At 34.2% G+C, this 19,873-nt stretch overlaps 2 protein-coding genes and 1 pseudogene across 2 annotated transcripts; 2 read left to right on the forward strand and 1 right to left on the reverse strand.

Annotated features, from left to right (window-relative positions):
• Positions 1-1,507: 1,507 nt before the first annotated feature.
• On the reverse strand, positions 1,508-7,906 carry LOC137825714 (SAC3 family protein C). Its single transcript, XM_068631457.1, has 8 exons — positions 7,606-7,906; positions 6,253-6,353; positions 5,170-5,391; positions 3,748-3,969; positions 3,562-3,647; positions 3,024-3,120; positions 2,230-2,322; positions 1,508-1,956 (listed from the first exon to the last, which is right to left on the reverse strand). The coding sequence occupies exons 1-8, from the start codon at positions 7,847-7,849 to the stop codon at positions 1,792-1,794; spliced, it is 1,230 nt and encodes a 409-aa protein (XP_068487558.1). The 5' UTR covers positions 7,850-7,906; the 3' UTR covers positions 1,508-1,791.
• A 965-nt stretch (positions 7,907-8,871) lies between these two features.
• On the forward strand, positions 8,872-12,777 carry LOC137829405 (putative disease resistance RPP13-like protein 1). Its single transcript, XM_068636209.1, has one exon. It carries the CDS (start codon positions 8,947-8,949, stop codon positions 12,565-12,567), a length of 3,621 nt encoding a protein of 1,206 aa, XP_068492310.1. The 5' UTR covers positions 8,872-8,946; the 3' UTR covers positions 12,568-12,777.
• A 795-nt stretch (positions 12,778-13,572) lies between these two features.
• On the forward strand, positions 13,573-19,133 carry LOC137827282 (putative disease resistance RPP13-like protein 1; annotated as a pseudogene).
• Positions 19,134-19,873: the final 740 nt, after the last annotated feature.

A 19,873-nucleotide genomic window follows, 5' to 3' on the forward strand; every position in this document is an offset into this window, starting at 1 on the left:
TTTTAGCAAAAGTGAGAAAAGTGATGAATTTGGTCTCTTTTTTATGGGATGTTCATTTGTATTGAATATGTCAAACACAAAACACAATGTAAATTCTCTTGTCTGTTGAAGAAAACAACACTGGAATAAACTATGAACAAAAAGTGCAATAAAAATTAGTGTGTGTGAACAGAAAGTGAGAGTTTCACGAGAAAGGTGATTGGGAAGTGAATAAGATTAAAGTTTATGGAAATGATGTGATTAAGAAATAGAAAACGTAAAGGTTTAAGAAATAGGATTTGAAGTAAGTAAGATAAGGTAAGTTTAGTGGTGAAGATAAAATGCGATAAAAATATAATAGGAGAATAACAGAAATTTAATTTTATTCTATAATTTTGTGAACATTAAATAATAAAAATTATAGGTTATAGTAAAAATTATGTTCAAGTAAAAATATGTTTTTGATGAATTATGTATAATTTTTTTTACAAAAAAAGAGAGTTTATTTATGCAGCCCTTTTTCTTGCAATTAAAAATGATATAAGATTTCTGAAGTTATGATTTTTTATTCAAGTATGTTTCTATAAAGAATATATTTACTTAATAATTAATAACAAGATTTAGATTTACGTATCAATTATTATATAAATATGTGATATAATTTGCTGAATAAACAAGATAAGATTTATTATATATATATATATATATTATATATATATATAATATCACTACAACAAAATTATTAAATAAAAATAAATTTTTGAAAAAATAATAATTAGTTGTTATATTGATTATATATTATTTTAAAAATTAAAAAAATTATTAATATCTAAAATTAATTTATTATTAATAAATAGTTTTTAAATTAAGATCTAATTAACTACCAATAAATATATATATATATATATATTAATATATTAATATATTAATATATTGGTGTGTACTTAAGGAGAATGTCTAATTTTGCCACAAGGCCTTTTTTTTTTTATTTTTCATTTCACCAATTTTAAAAACTATCCCTCAATCACTAAAATCATTATAAAAAAAGTTCTTCTGAGTTATTTACAATTAAATTTGTAGTTATTAAAATCTATGTCTCGAAATTATTATTTATGTGAGATAATCTTCTCTACTATTAACAAAAGTTATATCTATTTTTCGTCTAAACAATTGTATTGACTCTTTTTTCCTTTTACTAATTTAAAAAAATATACCACAACATTATACAGTTATTACAAACAAAAAATTCTACTTTCTATGTTGTATTTCACCAGAAATACACGATGAAATCTAATTTCTGCAGTGAAGTTAACTTCTTTTTCTGTTCTTCATTTTTTTTATTAAATAGTTTAATAGCTTTTAATTATCAATAAATTGCATTTAAGAAAAGATTGAATATGCAATGCAGCTACTACTATTCTATCAATGTGTAATTTTTTCTGATATGATTTGTAAGGGAAAAGTAAGTTTTGCTCCCAAAACTTACTCTACGAGATTTGGTTTTATATCATCATCAGTATCAGTAAACTTTACCATAATAATGTTACACTCGTTTACAAATAGCTTAAAGAGTTTTACATTTATCATGTACTATCAATACACACAATACAGGCACAAAGGTGCAAAAACTGTTATGTATAACACAATTTGTCCCATGTTAAGCAGCAGCACAAAGAGACACTTGTGAATGATGACAGTACACACTGCATCACCAAGCAGATCACAATAATACCATGAGAAAGTGATGAAAATGGGTGCGGCCATTCAGGATCATGGTTGTTGCAATCTTCCAACATGTTAAATCAACAAGCTCTAAAACTGATTTTCATATTCTTGCAAGCCCAAGAAACTATAGCTTTGGAACTTCCCTTTGGGTTGACTGAATGTAGTTTGCTTTGTAGGAAGTAACTTATTTCCAGATTCATCTGTACAAATTTCAAGACCACAAGAATGGCAAAAGGATTCTAAATCTGATTCCTGTCAAACAAAGTTCAAATTAAAGTGTAAGCCAAAATGAGTGTACAAATCAACAGACACTGACATAACAAAACTAATGTTACAAACCAAACTACAAAATAGTTCTAAAAAACTGAACTAAACTAGTTAATTTTAGTATTGAACTGACAGGTGCCTTGAGCCAATAATAAAGCTCATCCCATAAGGTTAACCACAAGAAGGGAGACATAGAACCTATATTTGTTTACTTGGTGTGGGACATAACTTTAAATATGATTATTAATTAATTCATACCTTTATCATCAGGTGTTTTGAGAGGTCCAACAGAGGATATGGATGAAGTTTGTAGCCACCAAAATTTATATAAGATAAAGCCAGCGCACGAACCTTTTATCATAAAAACAAGCAAAACATTTATCAATATATGTAGAATCAAGTTACATGAAGGATATAGTAAGTTTTCGTTTCTTATAATGCTCAATGTCATCAATAGATCTATGTAGCCCACAGCCCAGTTCACAGTGTAAGATAAATTATAAATAAAAAATAGAAGTTATAAATTTCTGAGAAAGTGGTGAAAGGTGAAGGTATTTGTTTTCTGAAGCATACTTTCTGTTATCAAGACCCTCAATATGCACAAGAATATTCCTACAGACAATGACTAATAGCTGATGCAATTTTGCATGTGGTTTGGAATTGTTGAGATGCTGAGATTTGTCTAAGATGTTAACTTTGGCAAGAGTTAAGCTGTAGGCATATTTATCCTGCTTATTTGGAATAAGGGATATAAGAAGAACCAGAGGAGTAATTTTTTCGTCAAACAGTGAAAATTGATAATCCCTATATCCATGTCTTTCCCCTGCATTTCACTTATTCTGTAGATCTTTAATAACTTAGTCATAGCCTATTGATGTTATTCTTAAAATTGATTATTACAATAACAAAAGATTATTCGTGCTAAGATACATATGAAGAAAGTAACAAGCACAACAAAAGCAGGCATGCATCAACTTAGACACAAAGGATGTCCAAATAAATAAGTTCTAAAGTGTTACGAGAATAATGAATTCTCTAGTTATAGTAATTACTTCATTGATATAAGGCATCATAATGCAGAACTGCAGATATGATGCTTGAGCTGCTGCTGTACAAAAGAAATCCTTATAATTTCCAAGTTGGGATGATCTGTCATGAGAAAAGATAATATCAATAATTGAGATACATTCAGTTATTATTTAATATGACAATTGACCTAAGAGAAAACCAACAAAAAAACTGTTTAATTATTAAAATAAAGAATGTTAAAAATATTAAGATTGTAATATAGAACCATTCATGTGCTTTTAGTTAAGAGTTTAAGCTTTTGGGCAGCTTGTTCATGATATAGCTTCAGAGCCTCTATGACTACGCAATCAAGAATTGGTCCTTGCTACTTCCATTCTTTCAATAAGTTGAATTTCAGCAAATGCTAGTTGGTCCTGTGCATTGTCTATTTTTTAAGCCGAAAGGGTTGAAGTGTGACGAGGCATGTCAAAAATATAATATAAAATCATTCATCTGTCTTCATCTAACTTAAGCAGCTTTTGGAATGATTGGTTCATTATAAAACACTACAATAAATGTTACCGTAAGATCCTCCGAGCAAAGCACACTTCTTTTGACTTCAATACTGGAGTTGATACACGTCTAAACCACAAAGAGAGTGGCTCCCCCTGTGGATTAGAAATAGTTACATTTCGTAAGTTGCAACAATACTAGAATTAACATGAAAGGAGAAACATAATTAATCACACCAATGATGTAAAGATTAACCATCGGTTGGCTGTAAGAACCAAGATGAAGCAGCACATATAATGAATGGTATTCAGCTTCATTTGCATGCACATGATTTGAATTTCGATTTGCTTCATACAGATTGAACAAAGATGTCAATGTCTTTGTGAGCTGTTCCAAGTTGAGATGATGCATTGATGCAGTGTTTGGATCAGACATAGAACGCCACAGATTGTAATGTGATACAACATGGAATTTTACCTGCGTGATTAAATATATTGTTCAGTTCATTATTTCAATTTCATAGCTTGTAAATCCATGATTCAAAAAACATACAATACACTATGATCACATGATCCAGCTTGACTGTGTACAGGAGGAAACAATAGCCTCCAAGAAATGAAATGCAGAACCAAACAGTAGCCCATCTTTATAACAGTCCTAACTTGGATGTTCAAGTCCTTTTTTGTGAGTATCACACCATTATGACTATAACAACTCTAAGGCTTGCTCATGGTCATGCTTTCACCAAGGCATGGTTATCAGAGTTGCATGAATAGAACAATTCAATACAATTCCCTTTGCAACTAATAACAATGGCAAGATCAACGAAATAGAACTTAGAATCAATCCATTTGCGTCTGAATCACAACTCTAAGTGGAATCATGTGCATTGGACATATTCAGGTGTCATACCAAAATCGGTAGGGCTGTGAGTAGCATGATTCTTTTAAAATCACAAGTTTTACAGTGTTTTTTGCAAAAAAAATAAAAGATTGGAAAGAAAAATTGCCTTTCACTTCTATAATTCCACATGCGTTAAAGATTAAACACCAATAGTTTTTTTTTTCAAAGCAAGCCTATTCAATGCACAGTCGGGCACCATATTCCAATCCTTTTTTTAGTTTAAAGGCCTGGAGTTGATCGCTATCCTCTGCCTCTTTATATTTGCACACTCTCCCCCACAGTGATTTTCGGTGCTGTTTCCTTTCACAGTGCTGCACGACTGTCGGTGCCCCCTTGTATCTTTTCGGTGGAGCACTATGGACAAAAGAAAAAATGACATTGACTTAATGTGGAACCATTTTGGAATTCAATGTCTTTTCAAGGTTCAATCACCCTTATTTGTTCAGACTCTTTTTTTGTCAATTTGAATTGATCAACTAACCCAGTCAGGTTCATAAGGAGCAGCAGATGCAACCTGTCGTCAAATTTAGAGTCTAGGACTGATATTTGGGTTTAAGCACATACATAGAAGATCAATTTCTTATAGATAATCATCTAATGTGTCAACAGTAATTTGTGCACATGAAATAAATGGAATTTCAAAGTTTAACTAAATCTGAAGTTGCAAAACAAGTATAAAAAATGCAACTTAAATCATCTCCACCCTGATGCAGTTGAAGGATAATAGAATAAAGTACAAAAATCAAAGAAAAAAATTCAGACAGAAAACTGTACCATTCCCTCATACATGTAAATTGCTTTGTTGTTTACAATATTTTGCATAGTAATATCTTGTCGTATGGACCTTGTCCTATCAAAGACAAAGTCATGAACTTCTTCAAATGAGTGCTCTTTAGATTCCAGCAAACTCAAAAGGTAATTTAAAGTATCTTCCAAAACAGCAATAGGCCGTAAATCTGATGATTGAATATCTTTGCTGGATATAGTTCTGCAAAACTGAAGAAGAAAAAATTCTGAAACCAAAAGTTATTTAACAACAGAGGTGATCCTTTCATAAAAGCCACTTATATGCCATAAAACCATCGATCAATGCTGAATACAGAATATATGATGTTAAAGAAGTAAAGGGACAGCAAATAAATAACATACTATATGAATTTTACATTATAATACAAGAGTCTGTTTGGACAAATTTCTCCATTAGGACTTCTAAGAGAGAAAAATAAGGAGGAATGATATTAGTTTCTCCATAAGCTAAAACTACCTTATGCATAAACTAATTTGTAAAAGCTGTAATATAGCTTCTCTAAATTCTCATTTTTAATTTGTTCAGAAGCTAATTTTAGCTTATAGAGAAGCCAATTTAATTTTTCTTCTTATTTTCCCCTCCTAGAAGTCCTTATGTACAAGTTTCTCCAAACAGGTCCAATATGACAATGCAGCTTGCTAGCATTTATCAGGTGCTAAACTATAAGTTAAAAATAGAGACAAAGAACAGTGAAACACTAGACATAAATTTAGTGCTATATAATAGATTATATAAGTTTATACAACAAATATACTGCAGTTTCAGCATACAACTTGTGAACTTCTTAAAATTATGATAACTGAGTTAAAACTTGACACAATTTCTTATGGGAGGCATCAAATTCAGGTAGAAATGTTAATATTGGTATAATAAATTTATTCACAACATTACCCTTCAATGCACTTCTAATTGTCAAAAGTAGATTAAAAGTAAACTCACCAAGGTGCTTGAGGACACATCCTTCTTAAACTAGACAGAATCTGAGAGTAAAACGCTACTCTAATATCACATTTCATAAGGTAATATATGCTAGAGCCGTTTGGCCATACCTTCTTGACAGCAAGAGCAGGGGATGATTTTCTAGGATTTCCATTTAGCCTCTCAAAACCTGCCAAATCTCGCAGTTTTTCACGCTGGATCCTCTCTCTTTCTGAGGATAAAGTGAAAAATTTTGAACATAGAAGTTTCGGATGCATGTATTATAAATAATGAAATGACAAAAACAGAAGGTGTCTAAATATGTTCTATATATAAAATTTTATGCAACTGTCAATCAACAAAGCTAAAATAGACAACAGAAGTCTTTTCCCATACAAGTGCAGTTAACCACATACATCAACAGAGAAATTGCACCACTCAAAACCCAAGTCATTGGAAAGGCCATTAAAAATTTAATGATTTATCCTACAGTTTTCCTTGGCTTTTCTCTACTTCATAAAATGGGGTTATCCTCCATCTAATTAACTCTTCTTAGCAATGCTTGTAATGATCTTCTTCTCATATCCAAACCATCTAAGCTGCAATTCTGCAATTTTTTCCTCAACAGAGGACTAGATGCTACTCTTACTTTCCCATTAATACATAAATTCTTAATCTCATCTACTCTTGTATGTCTACCTATTCATTGCAGAATTCTCATCTCTGTGATACACAGTTAACAGTCAATATCATAAAGCATTCCTGACCACATGGTTGTGTTCTGACAATTTTCCTTTAACCTTGAGCAGCATCTTTCAATCTCAAGCAGCACCAAAATGATCTTCAATTTTCCCTTCCAAGCCAAGATTAATGAAACATTTCATTCTTATATACATATTATTAGGAACCCAGGGTGAAAATAGAGAAAAGAAGAGAAAAAAAAAGCTTCTTCCCATCTGCACTCGAGAGCGGTTCCTTTGCAATCTGCATCATTTTCTTTCTCTCTGCACCCTTAAACTTCACTAGCTAAAACATTATAACTCCATATGACCTTGTAACCTCAATGTACATCAGAAGGGGTTAAGCCCCCAAAGGAAACCATTTAATGATATTTCCTTCATTGACCATGTAATTCAATTAACGCTAACTGTAAAATAATATTATTACACTAACAACAATTCCACTCATTCACTCTCTTTTTGTTTCCCACATATATTCTTCAACACATACATTCTTATTTGAGACACCATCAGATTTAACATCTCTTTCATCAAGATTGGAACCTCGATTCATCAAATCATGGGTGACTAACCTCTTCTATTAGACTCAATCCCCGTAGGTAACAACCCCACTCTCCCATTCTTCACCAACCCCTCTAAAAGGACACGTCATCATATGAAAAATCAAACATTGCAACTATGCTACCATGAAATTCATTTCACTTTCATACATCAGATACATCATTATAATAATAATATGTTCACCTGGGCACATGTAAGGACATGTTCCAACAATATTGGAAGATGGTTGTGCATCCTCTTCTTGCCTCTTACTGAAAACAGAGCTGGAAGCAGTGCTGCCACTACTGGAAGAAGAAGTGCCCCTTTCGCCAAAGCTTGAAACTTTGGATTGATTTGAAGGAAATCTGTGACCTCGACCACGACCACGACCACGACCACGACGTGAGAGGGAGAAAGAGGAGCTACGGTTTCCGTTCCCACCCTCCATCACTCTTTCTTCACTCTTCACCGCTACACTCTCCTTTTCATTAATTTTACTTTGACTTTTATATTTTTCTGAAAGTGATTTTAATTTTTTTATTATTCTTACCAACCAAGTTTAATGTATATTTTTTTATCTTTCTTTATAAATACTTTCATAAAATAAAAATTTAAGAAAAAGGGAAATTAATTTTTCTATAAACTAAAATATACAGTTAAAAATAAAAAAATATATTGTTGTTTGCAAATTAGCTTATAAAGTTATGAAAAAATTCATTTCTTTTTTCCTCTAAGTTATATAAAAAAGGTTTGTAGAAACATTTCCTTAATAAATTTAGATAATTTCTTGTATTCAATTATGGGAGTTCTTTTTTTAGGAAGTACTTCAAGAATATGTTAAAAATTTGTTATAATTTTCCTTGCACCATAACCCAATGTCTTGTTTTAGTGACATGTGTTGAATATTTAATTATTTTATAATATTTTATTTATTTCTTTTAAATAATATGTTTCATTATTTCATTTAATTTTTTACTAGTTCAAAACTTTAATGATTATAAATTTTAATGTGTGTTGCATTTCTTTAAAAATTTAAATGTATTAAATACATATTTAAATAAATCATATTATTTTTCTTCCTCTAAACTATAAAGTATTTTTTAGATTCTGGTTACCCAAGGTAAGAAAGTTAATGTGGTAAACATTTTTAATCATATGAATTCTACAATTATGAATCTTTTGATTAAATGTGTAAGTATTTTTTCATCTACACCCCGAAGATTTTTTTCATCATTTCATAAAAATATTTTTGTTATTTTCAATTATAGATTGGGTGGAGGGAGAATTTTTCATTATTGGTATAACAAAAGTCTTGAAGCAGGAAATTTGAGTAGTTATTTTATTTTAAAGTAGGTGAAGAACGACTTTGATGAGGTTAACTTATTACATTGATTTATTGAAATTTGATCTATTCTTACCATTTTAAAATTATCTTTTATTCACTTGAGTACAACAAAAGTACATTTATATATCACAACATGTGGTGAAGATGTCTCTGCTGTACAATCCTTTCTTCTCTTTGATTCGGTCAATTCCTTTCCAACCATGCCAGTGATAGAAACACTTGGTGGTGCTCTTTTTGGTGCTGTTCTTCAGCAGCTGTTTGACAGGCTTGATTCTCGTCAAGTTTTGGACTACTTTCGTGGAAGGAAGCTCAATGAGAAGCTGCTGTACAAGTTGAAGGTGAAGCTGTTGTCCATCAATAATGTGATAGATGATGCAGAACAAAAGCAGTTCATTAATTCATATGTGAAAGCATGGCTTGATGAAGTCAAAGATGCTGTCTTTGATGCAGAGGATCTGCTGGATGAAATAGACTATGAGTTTTACAAACGCAAGTTGAAAGCTGAATCTCACACCAGCAGTAAAAAGGTATGGAATTTCTTCAAGGCTTCTCCCAAAAGTTTCTTTGACAAGAAAATTGAGTCAAGGATGGAACAAGTCCTTGAGCAACTAGAATTTCTTTCAAGCCAAAAGGGTGATCTTGGTTTGAAATATGTTAGTTGTGCTGATGTTGGGTCAGAATTAGTTAGTAAAGTAGCACAGAAGCTTCCATCAACATCTTTGGTGGTTGAAAGTGTTATTTATGGCAGAGAGGATGAAAAGGAAATGATTCTTAATTGGCTGAGTTCTGACACTGACAAACATAACCAGGTAACAGTGCTTTCTATTGTAGCTATGGGTGGGATGGGTAAGACTACACTTGCCCAACATGTTTATAACAATCCAAGGATTGAGGAGGCTAAATTTGAGCTCAAAGCCTGGGTCTGTGTTTCGGATGAATACAATGCTTTCAAGGTAACCAGAGAAATTCTTGAGGCAATCAATAATTCAAATGATGATAGCAGAAACCTAGAAATGGTTCAGGGACGATTGAAAGAAAAACTGACAGGAAGGAAGTTTCTCCTCGTTCTGGATGATGTTTGGAATGAAGATCGAGACCAATGGAAATCATTGCAAACTCCTCTTAAATATGGAGCTAAGGGAAGTAAAATTCTTGTCACCACACGCAGTAACAAAGTTGCTACTACTATGCAGTCACATAAAGTACATGAATTAAAGCAGTTGGAAGAAGATCATAGTTGGCAAGTTTTTGCTGAACATGCATTTCAAGATAATAATCATCAATTGAATGCTGAAGTGGAGAAAATTGGTAAGAAGATAGTCGAAAAGTGCAAAGGATTGCCTCTGGCCTTGGAAACAATTGGATGTCTATTACACACAAAGTCATCTGTTTCAGAGTGGCAGAGTGTATTGGTAAGCAAAATATGGGACTTACCCAAAGAAGATAGTAAAATCATCCCTGCTCTATTATTGAGCTATTACCATCTTCCTTCGCATCTCAAGAGGTGTTTTGCTTATTGTGCCTTATTCCCTAAAGATCAGGAGTTTGACAAGGAGAGTTTAATTTTGTTATGGATGGCTGAAAATTTTCTACAATGCTCTCAACAAAGTAAGAGTCCAGAAGTAGTTGGTGAACTGTATTTTGATGATCTATTTTCAAGGTCTTTCTTTCAAAAATCAATTAAAGACAACAAAACATGTTTTGTCATGCACGACCTTCTCAACGATCTGGCTAAATATATTTGTGGGGACATATGTTTCAGGCTTGGAGTTGATGAAGAAAAGACAACAGTAAAAATCCGCCACTTAGCATTGGTAACTAATGAAGATCAATATTCAGATGGATTTAGGAGTTTGTGTAATGCTAAAAGGCTACGTACATTTATGCCAACAAGTAGGAGAATGAACATTGATTATTATTGGGATTGCAAGATGCAGATGGATGAATTGCTATCAAAGTTTGAGTTCTTACGCGTCTTATCTTTGTCTTGCTGTCGTGGCCTTAAAGAGGTGCCTGGTTTGGTAGGTGATCTTAAGCATCTCCGTTCGCTTGACCTTTCAAGCACCCTTATAGAAAAACTCCCTGATTCAACATGCTCACTCTATAACTTGCAAATACTGAAGCTGAACTCCTGTTTCAATTTGAAGGAGCTGCCTTCTAATCTGCATAAACTCACCAATTTGCGTCGCCTTGAATTTATGAAAACTACTGTGAGAAAGATGCCAGTGCATTTAGGAAAGCTGAAGAATCTTCAGGTGTTGATGAGTTATTTCAGGATTGGTGAAAGTAGTGAGTTCAATATTAAACAGTTAGGAGACCTCAGTCTGCGTGGAGGGCTAACAATTGAGGATCTGCAGAAAATTTTGAATCCCCTGGATGCAGTAGCAGCAGATTTGAAAAGCAAAATAAACCTTGTTGAGCTAACCTTAAAATGGAACCATAGCTGGGACCTTGCCGATGTACTAAAAGAAAGAGAAGTGCTTGAGAATTTGCAACCTTCCAAACATTTGGAGAAATTGTCTATTTGGAACTATGTTGGTAAACAATTCCCAAGTTGGTTAGCCAATACTTCATTGTCCTCTGTAGTGTCCTTAAGCCTAGAAAATTGTAGCTATTGCACATGTTTGCCTTCTCTTGGACTTTTTCCATATCTCAAGGACCTTACTATTAGTGGGCTTGGTGAGATTGTGAGCATTAATGCTGATTTTTTTGGGAGTAGATCTTCTTCATTTTCATCCTTGGAAACATTGAAGTTCTCATTTATGTATAGATGGGAAAACTGGGAATGTCAATCTGTGACAGGTGCTTTTCCACGTCTTCAGCATCTTTCTTTAAGACACTGTCCCAAGCTGAAAGGGAACCTACCAAAGAAACTTCTTCATCTAAGGAATCTACTTATATGTGAGTGCAATGAACTTGTAGATTCTGCTCCTGGGGCCACAGAACTTTGTGAATTAGACCTACAAGACTGTGGAAAGCTGCAGTTTGATTATCATCCAACTGCTTTGAGAAAGCTAGCCATTATCGGAGACAACACCATGGAATTGTCTCTTGATTTCTTATGCGAATCAAAGACAAATGTTCCTGTCAGCTGTTATGATTTTCTGGAAACATTGGACATCAATGGTGGTTGTGACTCTCTTATCAGCATTTCTCTAGACCTTTTTCCAAAACTCCTTCGGCTTTGCCTCACTTATTGTGATAATTTACAGAGTATTTCACAGGGGCGCACTCATAATCATCTCAAGGATCTGCAAATTATTGGATGCCCTCAGTTCCAATCATTTCCTGGAGAAGGATTATCTGCACCATGGTTAGAGAGCTTGGCTATTAAAAGATTGCACAAATTGAAATCATTGCCTCAACACATGGATGTTCTCCTTCCATCTCTGACTAGTCTGTTGATACATGATTGTCCACAAATGGAGTTTCTCTCTGATGGAGGTTTGCCATCAAATCTGCAGAATATGAATATCTCAAATTGCTCCAGACTTGTTGACTCACTGAAAGGGCCACTGGGAGCAAACACCTCTCTGCAAACCCTGTCTGTTCAAAAAGTGGATGTGCAGTCTTTTCCCAGTGAAGGTTTTTTGCCAACCTCTCTTACTTGTCTAATAATCCGTGATTGCCCATATCTTAGAACACTGGATTACAAGGGTCTCTGCAATCTCACCTCTCTTAAGAAATTAACTCTTTTTGATTGCCCCAACATTCCATGCTTACCTGAAGAGGGTCTTCCCAAATCCATTTCAACTCTCCGGATTTTGGGCAACTGCCAGCTGCTCAAAGAGAGTTTCCAGAAAACACAAGGCCAAGACTGAGGAATGATTTGCTTTTACTTGTGACTGCAACCACTTTCTTTCATAAACTATCAATTTTTCTGTCTTCTCTCTTTGATCATATCACAAATGTTTAATATCATTGTGCTCCACCATGTAGATGAATCTTGTCTAAGTACATTTGATTTAACTTTGCCTTCATGTTTGTTGCAAAGCCATTGAAAGTCCTTGAATGCAAGTGGTTTATGAGATATAGCTAACTACCTTTTAGGCCATGAGATGATTATTCTGCTTGTTTTAGACATTGTGTGTGCAAACACATGAATGAATATGTCATTTTCTTTACAATAAAGAATCTATCACTAAATTTTAACAACATCATGCACACTGGTTTTATCTGAAATTCAACAAGTAAAAAGTTATGGAGTTTATATCATGCCGGTGATTTGATTTCTTTGAAAATCAGTAATTGATGATAAAAAACAGCAATTGTTGTTGTGAGATAAAATATGAAATCCTCAAGGACCATGTATTTGGATTTGTAGTTATTCCAATTTAAGATCAGTTAAAAGCAAGAAAAATGAATTGAAACTGAGAATTAATTGTGAAAGAAAGAGTTCAAGACGAAAATAAGAAAGCATATAATGTATAGTTCATATGAATATAGTTTGAACAGATATTAGTTGGCCATGAAATGTTGAAGTAAAGCAATCTTTAAGAAAGCAGTTCTTACCAGATCTTTTGGTTCATCTTTCCTTATCAGCGAAATATACAAGAAATTAAAATAAAGCTCTGGAATGAATGAATTAAGTAAAATTACTGAAAAGATGATCATTAACAATATAGTTGTTGTTACATCCAAACCATTCTTACGCTAAAAGAAAAAAGAAAATAGCAAATGGAACGAAATTGCTTGAGTGTCTTTATTCATAAAATAAAGCCACCCAAATAGACTAATTCACTGAAGTTGATAGAAAATATTATAAAACCCAGTTGGTGCTGTCAGGAATAATCAACACCTACTTCTTTTCTCCTTTAAACTAATCTCCAGAAAAATACTCACTCCTTACCTTTTCTCACTCCTTCATTCACTTCACTGAAGCTGCACTTCCAGTTTTCACAACCCTTTCTTCTCTTGCATTTGGCCACTTCCTTTCCAACCATGCCAGTCCTTGAAACACTTGGTGGTGCTCTTTTTGGTGCTGTTCTCCAGGTCCTATTTGACAAGCTCCATTCTCATCAAGTTCTCCACTACTTTCGTGTGAGAAAGCTCGATGGGAGGCTGCTGAAAAAGTTGAAGAGGAAGCTGATGGACATCAATGCTGTGATTGATGATGCAGAACAAAAGCAGTTCACTAATTCATTGGTCAAACAATGGCTTGATGAGGTTAGAGATGCCTTGTATGATGCGGAGGATCTGTTGGAGCAAATAGACTATGAATTCTCCAAAAGTGAGCTGAAAGCTGAATTCCAGGGCAGTGCTAGCAAGGTACGCAGTTTTGAATCCGAGATGTTAGAAGTCATAGATGATCTAGAATCTCTCTTAAACCAAAAGCTTGTTCAAGATTTCAAAATTTCTAGTGGTGTTGGATCTGGTTCGGGAAACAAAGTGTCAGATAAAAGAAATGAATCCTCATCATTGGTGGCTGAAGAGGTTATTTATGGCAGAGAGAGGACAAAGAAATGATCTTTAATTGGCTGAAATCAGACAATAGCAATCATAACCAGCTATCAATACTTTCTATTGTGGGTATGGGTGGGATGGGTAAGACCACACTTGCTCAACATGTATACAATGACCCAATGATAAAGGCTAAATTTGCTATCAAAGCCTGGGTCTGTGTTTCTGATGAATTCGATGTTTTCAAGTTAACCAGAGCAATTCTCTAGGCAATCCATAAGTCAACTGATGATAGTAGAAATCTAGAAATGATTCAGGGACGATTGAAAGAAAAATTGAATGGAATGAAGTTTCTTCTCGTTCTTGATGATGTTTGGAACGAAGATCGAAACCAATGGAAATCATTGCAAACTCCTCTTAAATATGGGGCTAAGGGTAGTAAAATTCTTGTGACAACACGTAGTAACAAAGTTGCTTCTTCCTTGGAGTCAAACAATTTACACGAACTAAAACAACTACAAGAAGATCACAGCTGGCAAGTTTTTGCTAAACATGCAGTGCAAGATGATAGCTCTAAGTTGAGTTCTGATTTGAAGGAGATTGGCATTAAGATAGTTGAAAAGTGCAAAGGACTTCCCCTGGCCCTTGAAACTGTAGGAGGTCTTTTACTGTCAAAGTCATCTGTTGCAGAATGGAAAGGTGTTCTGAGAAGCAACATATGGGACTTACCAATAGAAAATAGTAAAATCCTCCCTGCTTTGTTGTTGAGCTATTACCATCTTCCTTCCCATCTCAAGAGATGTTTTGCTTATTGTGCGCTATTCCCCAAAGGCCATAAGTTTGAGAAGAAGAGCTTAATTCTCTCATGGATGGGTCAAAATTTCCTACAATGTTCTCACCAGAGTGCGTCTTCAGAAGAAATAGGTGAACAGTACTTCAATGACCTAAAATCAAGGTCATTCTTTCAGCAGTCAATTAGGTACAAGAAAACATATTTTGTGATGCATGACCTTCTGAATGATTTAGCAAAATATGTTTCTGGTGAAATCTGTTACAGGTTGGGTATTGACAGACCAGGAAGCGTATCAAACATAACTCGTCACTTTTCAACTGTAAAGAATACAATTGAATGTGATGAGTGTACGAGTTTATGTGATGCTAAAAGGCTACGAACATTTATAACTTTTGACTATGGGATTGCAACATATAAGGATTGTGAGATGTCAATACAAGACTTGATATCTAACTTTAAGTTCTTACGGGTCTTATCCTTGCATTTGTGTTATAACATAAAAGAGGTGCCTGAGAGTATAGGCAATCTTATACATCTTCGTTCATTAGACCTTTCAAGTACCGGCATAAAGAGACTTCCCGACTCAACCTATTCACTCTATAACTTGCAAGTGTTGAAGCTGAACAAATGTATGCTTTTGAAGGAGCTGCCCTCCACTTTGCATGAGCTCACCAAGTTGTGTCACCTTGAACTTATGGGAACTACTTTAACAAAGGCTCCAATTCTTTTAGGAAAGTTGAAGAATCTTCAAGTATGGATGGATAGGTTTGAGGTTGGAAAAAGTAGTAGTGACTTGAGTATTCACCAACTAGGAGAACTTGATGTTCACGGAGGGCTGTCAATTACAAATCTTGAAAATATTGTGAATCTCTATGATGCATTGGCAGCAAATTTGAAGAATAAAACACATCTTGTGAGCTTATATTTAGAATGGGATTTGAAGCGGAACAATGAGGATTCAGTAAAAGAAAGAGACGTACTAGAGAATCTGCAACCTTCCAAACATTTGGAGAAGTTGTCAATCACGGGCTATTGTGGCACACAATTTCCAGGTTGGTTATCTGATAAATTTATATTGAATGTGGTGTCCTTAAGATTGTACAAATGTAAATATTGCCAATGGTTGCCTTCCCTTGGACTTTTGACATTTCTGAAGCACTTGTCAATGCAAGGCCTTGATGAGATAGTGAGGATAGATGCTGATTTTTACGGGAATAGCTCTTCTGCTTTTGCATCCTTGGAAACGTTGAGCTTTGTTGATATGAAGGAATGGGAAGAATGGCAATGCATGACGGGTGCTTTTCCAAGTCTTCAAAGTCTTCAATTGTCGCAATGTCCCAAACTAAAAGGGCAATTGCCAAAGAAGCTTGCTCATTTAAAGGATCTAAGTATTTATGATTGCAACCAACTTGGGGCTTTGATTCCCAGGGCGGTAGAAATTGAAGGTGTGAAGATGGAGACATCTTCATTTGATATGATAGGGAACCTCCTATGTCATACCCCTCTTGAATCGTTGAGTATTATGTGTTGTCCGGACATGAATATTCCCATAAACCATTGCTACGATTTCCTTGTAAAATTGTTTATCCATGAATGTTGTGAGTCTCTCACGAACTTCCCTCTAGACTTATTTCCAAAACTTTGCTACCTTTCTTTATACGGATGCCATAACCTACAGATGATATCACAGGAGCACCCTCATTGTCATTTGAGCAGTCTGGAAATTACAAAATGCTCTGAATTTGATACATTTCCTATTGAAGGATTATTTGCACCTAAGCTAAAGAGAGTTAATATTATAGGAATGGAGAAATTGAAATTAATGCCTAAACGTACGTCTGTTCTCCCATCTCTGAATCGTCTGTATATAATGAATTGTCCAAGACTGGAGTTTTCTGAGGGATGTTTGCCATCAAATCTAAAAGAAATGTGTCTCTTGAATTGCTCCAAACTTGTTGCCTCACTAAAGGGGGCTTGGGGAAACAACCCTTCCTTAGAATATTTGTTTATTAAAAAAGAGGATGTGGAGTGTTTTCCCGTTGAAGGTTTGCTCCCACCCTCTCTTACTACTCTAAACGTAAATGATTGTCCAAATCTAAAGAAACTAAACTACAGGGGTCTCTGTCACCTCTCCTCTCTTCAGACAATGATTCTTGAAGATTGTCCTGTACTCCAATGCTTGCCAGAGGAGGGTCTACCCGAATCCATTTCAAAACTAGATATTAAAGTCTGTCCATTGCTCAAACAGCGGTGCAAGAAAGGTGGTGAAGACTGGGAAAAGATTGCTCACATTAAAACTATATGGGTTGATTATGTACGATTAAACAAAGCACAAATTGAAAATTCCTAAGGGACCAATTCTCACATGCCAACATTTTCATCAGGTTCCAATTCTCCACACTTTCTCTTAAGCATTTCAATACAATCTTATTCAGTGCAAACATTTTAATATGCAGTTGATCATTTTCATAACTCATCAATTAATCGTCTTTTTAATGTTCTGTTTGACGTGCAACAATTTCTATTATCAATATTCACTTTTGAAGTTGAATAACGATGCTTATATTTAGGGAACATAGAAAATGAAGAAGGGAGAAAAGTCTGAAAGTTCTGGCATCAATTCCACGACGGATCTATCTTTGGGAGTGGTCATAGTTTCATTCATTCACTTGTTGGGTAAGTTTGTTCTTATTTCATACTTACATTATGTGATTTTCTTTTCCAATATTATACCTTTCTTCTCCCAAATGAAATATGATTTTTATAGCTTTTCGCCATACGCCCTTATTTTGGAGTCATTTGGATTCAATCTTCTGGATAAGATAATTGTAAGCATTGTGAACTTAGTATTTATCATTTCACATCTTCCTATGTTGTGGGTTGGTTCTCTTCTCAACTATTCATGTTTAGTGTTTTTTTGATAGCATTCCACACATCTGTTTTTCTGTTAATATCACAGTGGATAGCTTCTGTTTTGAAATGTTTCTTGAATTCCAAAACACTGTATTGGGACAAAAATTCTGGAAGGGCCCTCTTCAGTTATATGATCCTGAAAATTACTAAGCAATTATCTCCTAAAACCCAAATTTTCTTCATGTTCTCAGATGCCGTTTCATTCACCATCGGAGATTCCTCCACGGTTCTCTCTGTTATATCTTCTCTTCACACCTTGTTATCAATATTTTATTTCTCTAGAACATTCGAGATTCATTACTATTCAGCTTCTTCATCCATTTCTGACAGCCTCGTATATGCTGTGTCCCTCTGTGGGGAGTGTTGTTGCTGATGTAGAACCAATGGATGTTGTCTGTGCAGGTTATTAAGTCTTCGTGAGTTGAGTTGTTTGAAAATGATGAGATTTTGGTAGTGCAGTTCCCAATACAGAAGGTAAGTGTTATTTTGGTTGGTTTTGCTTAATATTACCTGAACTCTGGTTGAGGCTGCATTTTGATCGTGATTCTCTCTTATTAGTTTTCTGGCTAACAATTTTGTTGGATTGCAGAGTTTGAAGCAGCTGATGACAGGGGGAGCTCTCCTTGTTGGGATGAACCTGCCTGCAAGGTTTGTTTACCAGTCTCCTTATCTTCCCTTCTGATTGAACCTTCTGTCAGCATTCACGAGGCTAAAATATTTTTTGTTGCAACTGTGCAAGCTAAATACTTTAAATAATAACATTTTCGTATCAAGAATCACCAATCTAGTCTACATATTTGGTTTCTGTTGTCATTGGTTTGTTTGATGATGTCGAAGATCATACATCTGATGGTAAAATAAAAAACATGTTTGCTCTTTACATTTTAGGTTCTGCTTGTTTATTAGTACTAATTGAATTCAACATCTCTACTACAGGTGTCCAAGTCCGAGTGTGCTGTCAAGTTGATAAGGCAAACCAGGGGGAATTTGCACTTGATGTGGCTGTGAAAACTATCTATTATTATGCTCCACCATGTAGATGAATCTTGTCCAAGTACATTTGATTTAAGTTTGTCTTCATGTTTGTTGCAATGAAGATTAGAATCTGGAATGTGATTTAGGGATGGTCAACTTCCTACCAAAGCCTTTGAAAGTCCTTGAATGCAAGTGGTTTATCAGATGCATAGCTAGCTACCCTTTAGGCCGGGAGATGATTATTCTGCTTGTTTTAGACATTGTGTGCAAACACATGAATGAATATCTCATTTTCTTTGCTATAAAGAATCTATCAATAAATTTTAACAAGACCATGCACACTGGTTTTATCAGGAATTCAACAAATAGAAAATCATGGAGTTTATATCACGCCAGTAATTTGATTTCTTTGCACACCAGTAATTGTTGATCAACAACAGCAAGTGCACGATTGTTGTTGTGAGATAAAAAAATATGAAATCCTGAAGGACCATGTATTTGGATTTGTAGTTATTCCAATTTAATATCAATTAAAAGCAAGAAAAATGAACTGAAATTGAGTATTAATTGTGAAATAACTTGATATAAGAAAACTTTTATGATTAAATTTTGCACAAGGATTTTATTAATTTAATCTCGTATCCTATTATTTTGATTCTCCTTGAAGTAAGGCAATATATGTTGAGTAACTAAGAAATCATATAATGAATAGTTCATATTAATATAGTCTGAACAGCTATTAGTTGGCCATCAAATCTTGAAGTAAAGCCATCTTTAAGAAAGCTGTTCTTACCTTATCTTTGCTTCATCTTACCCTACCTGCGATATAAACAAGAAATTAAATAAAGCTCTGGAATTAATGAATTAAATAAAATTATTGAAAAGATGAACCAAGCTCGATAATAGATTAGTGCTTTATTATAAGGAATATGTACAATAAAGAAAGGAGAAAAATATAAGTGCTTTAAATTCTATCCTCTTGAAATATTAATATAAGATGAAATAAGTGGGTTGGGTGTCTTTATTCCTAAAGTAGCCACCGAAAT

This window comes from Phaseolus vulgaris, chromosome 11 (assembly GCF_000499845.2).
Source record: "Phaseolus vulgaris cultivar G19833 chromosome 11, P. vulgaris v2.0, whole genome shotgun sequence".
Classification (NCBI taxonomy): domain Eukaryota; kingdom Viridiplantae; phylum Streptophyta; class Magnoliopsida; order Fabales; family Fabaceae; genus Phaseolus; species Phaseolus vulgaris.

Bases quoted from the DNA above. Each gene is read 5' to 3' on its own strand.
- LOC137825714 (XM_068631457.1), bottom strand. From the start codon at position 7,849: ATGGAGGGTGGGAACGGAAACCGTAGCTCCTCTTTCTCCCTCTCACGT. The intron at 3,648-3,747 runs GTTAATCTTTAC...TCTAATCCACAG, and splicing joins GTTCTTACAGCCAACCGATG to GGGGAGCCACTCTCTTTGTG. The intron at 2,323-3,023 runs GTAATTACTATA...TTATGATAAAAG, and splicing joins TGATGCCTTATATCAATGAA to GTTCGTGCGCTGGCTTTATC.
- LOC137829405 (XM_068636209.1), top strand. From the start codon at position 8,947: ATGCCAGTGATAGAAACACTTGGTGGTGCTCTTTTTGGTGCTGTTCTT.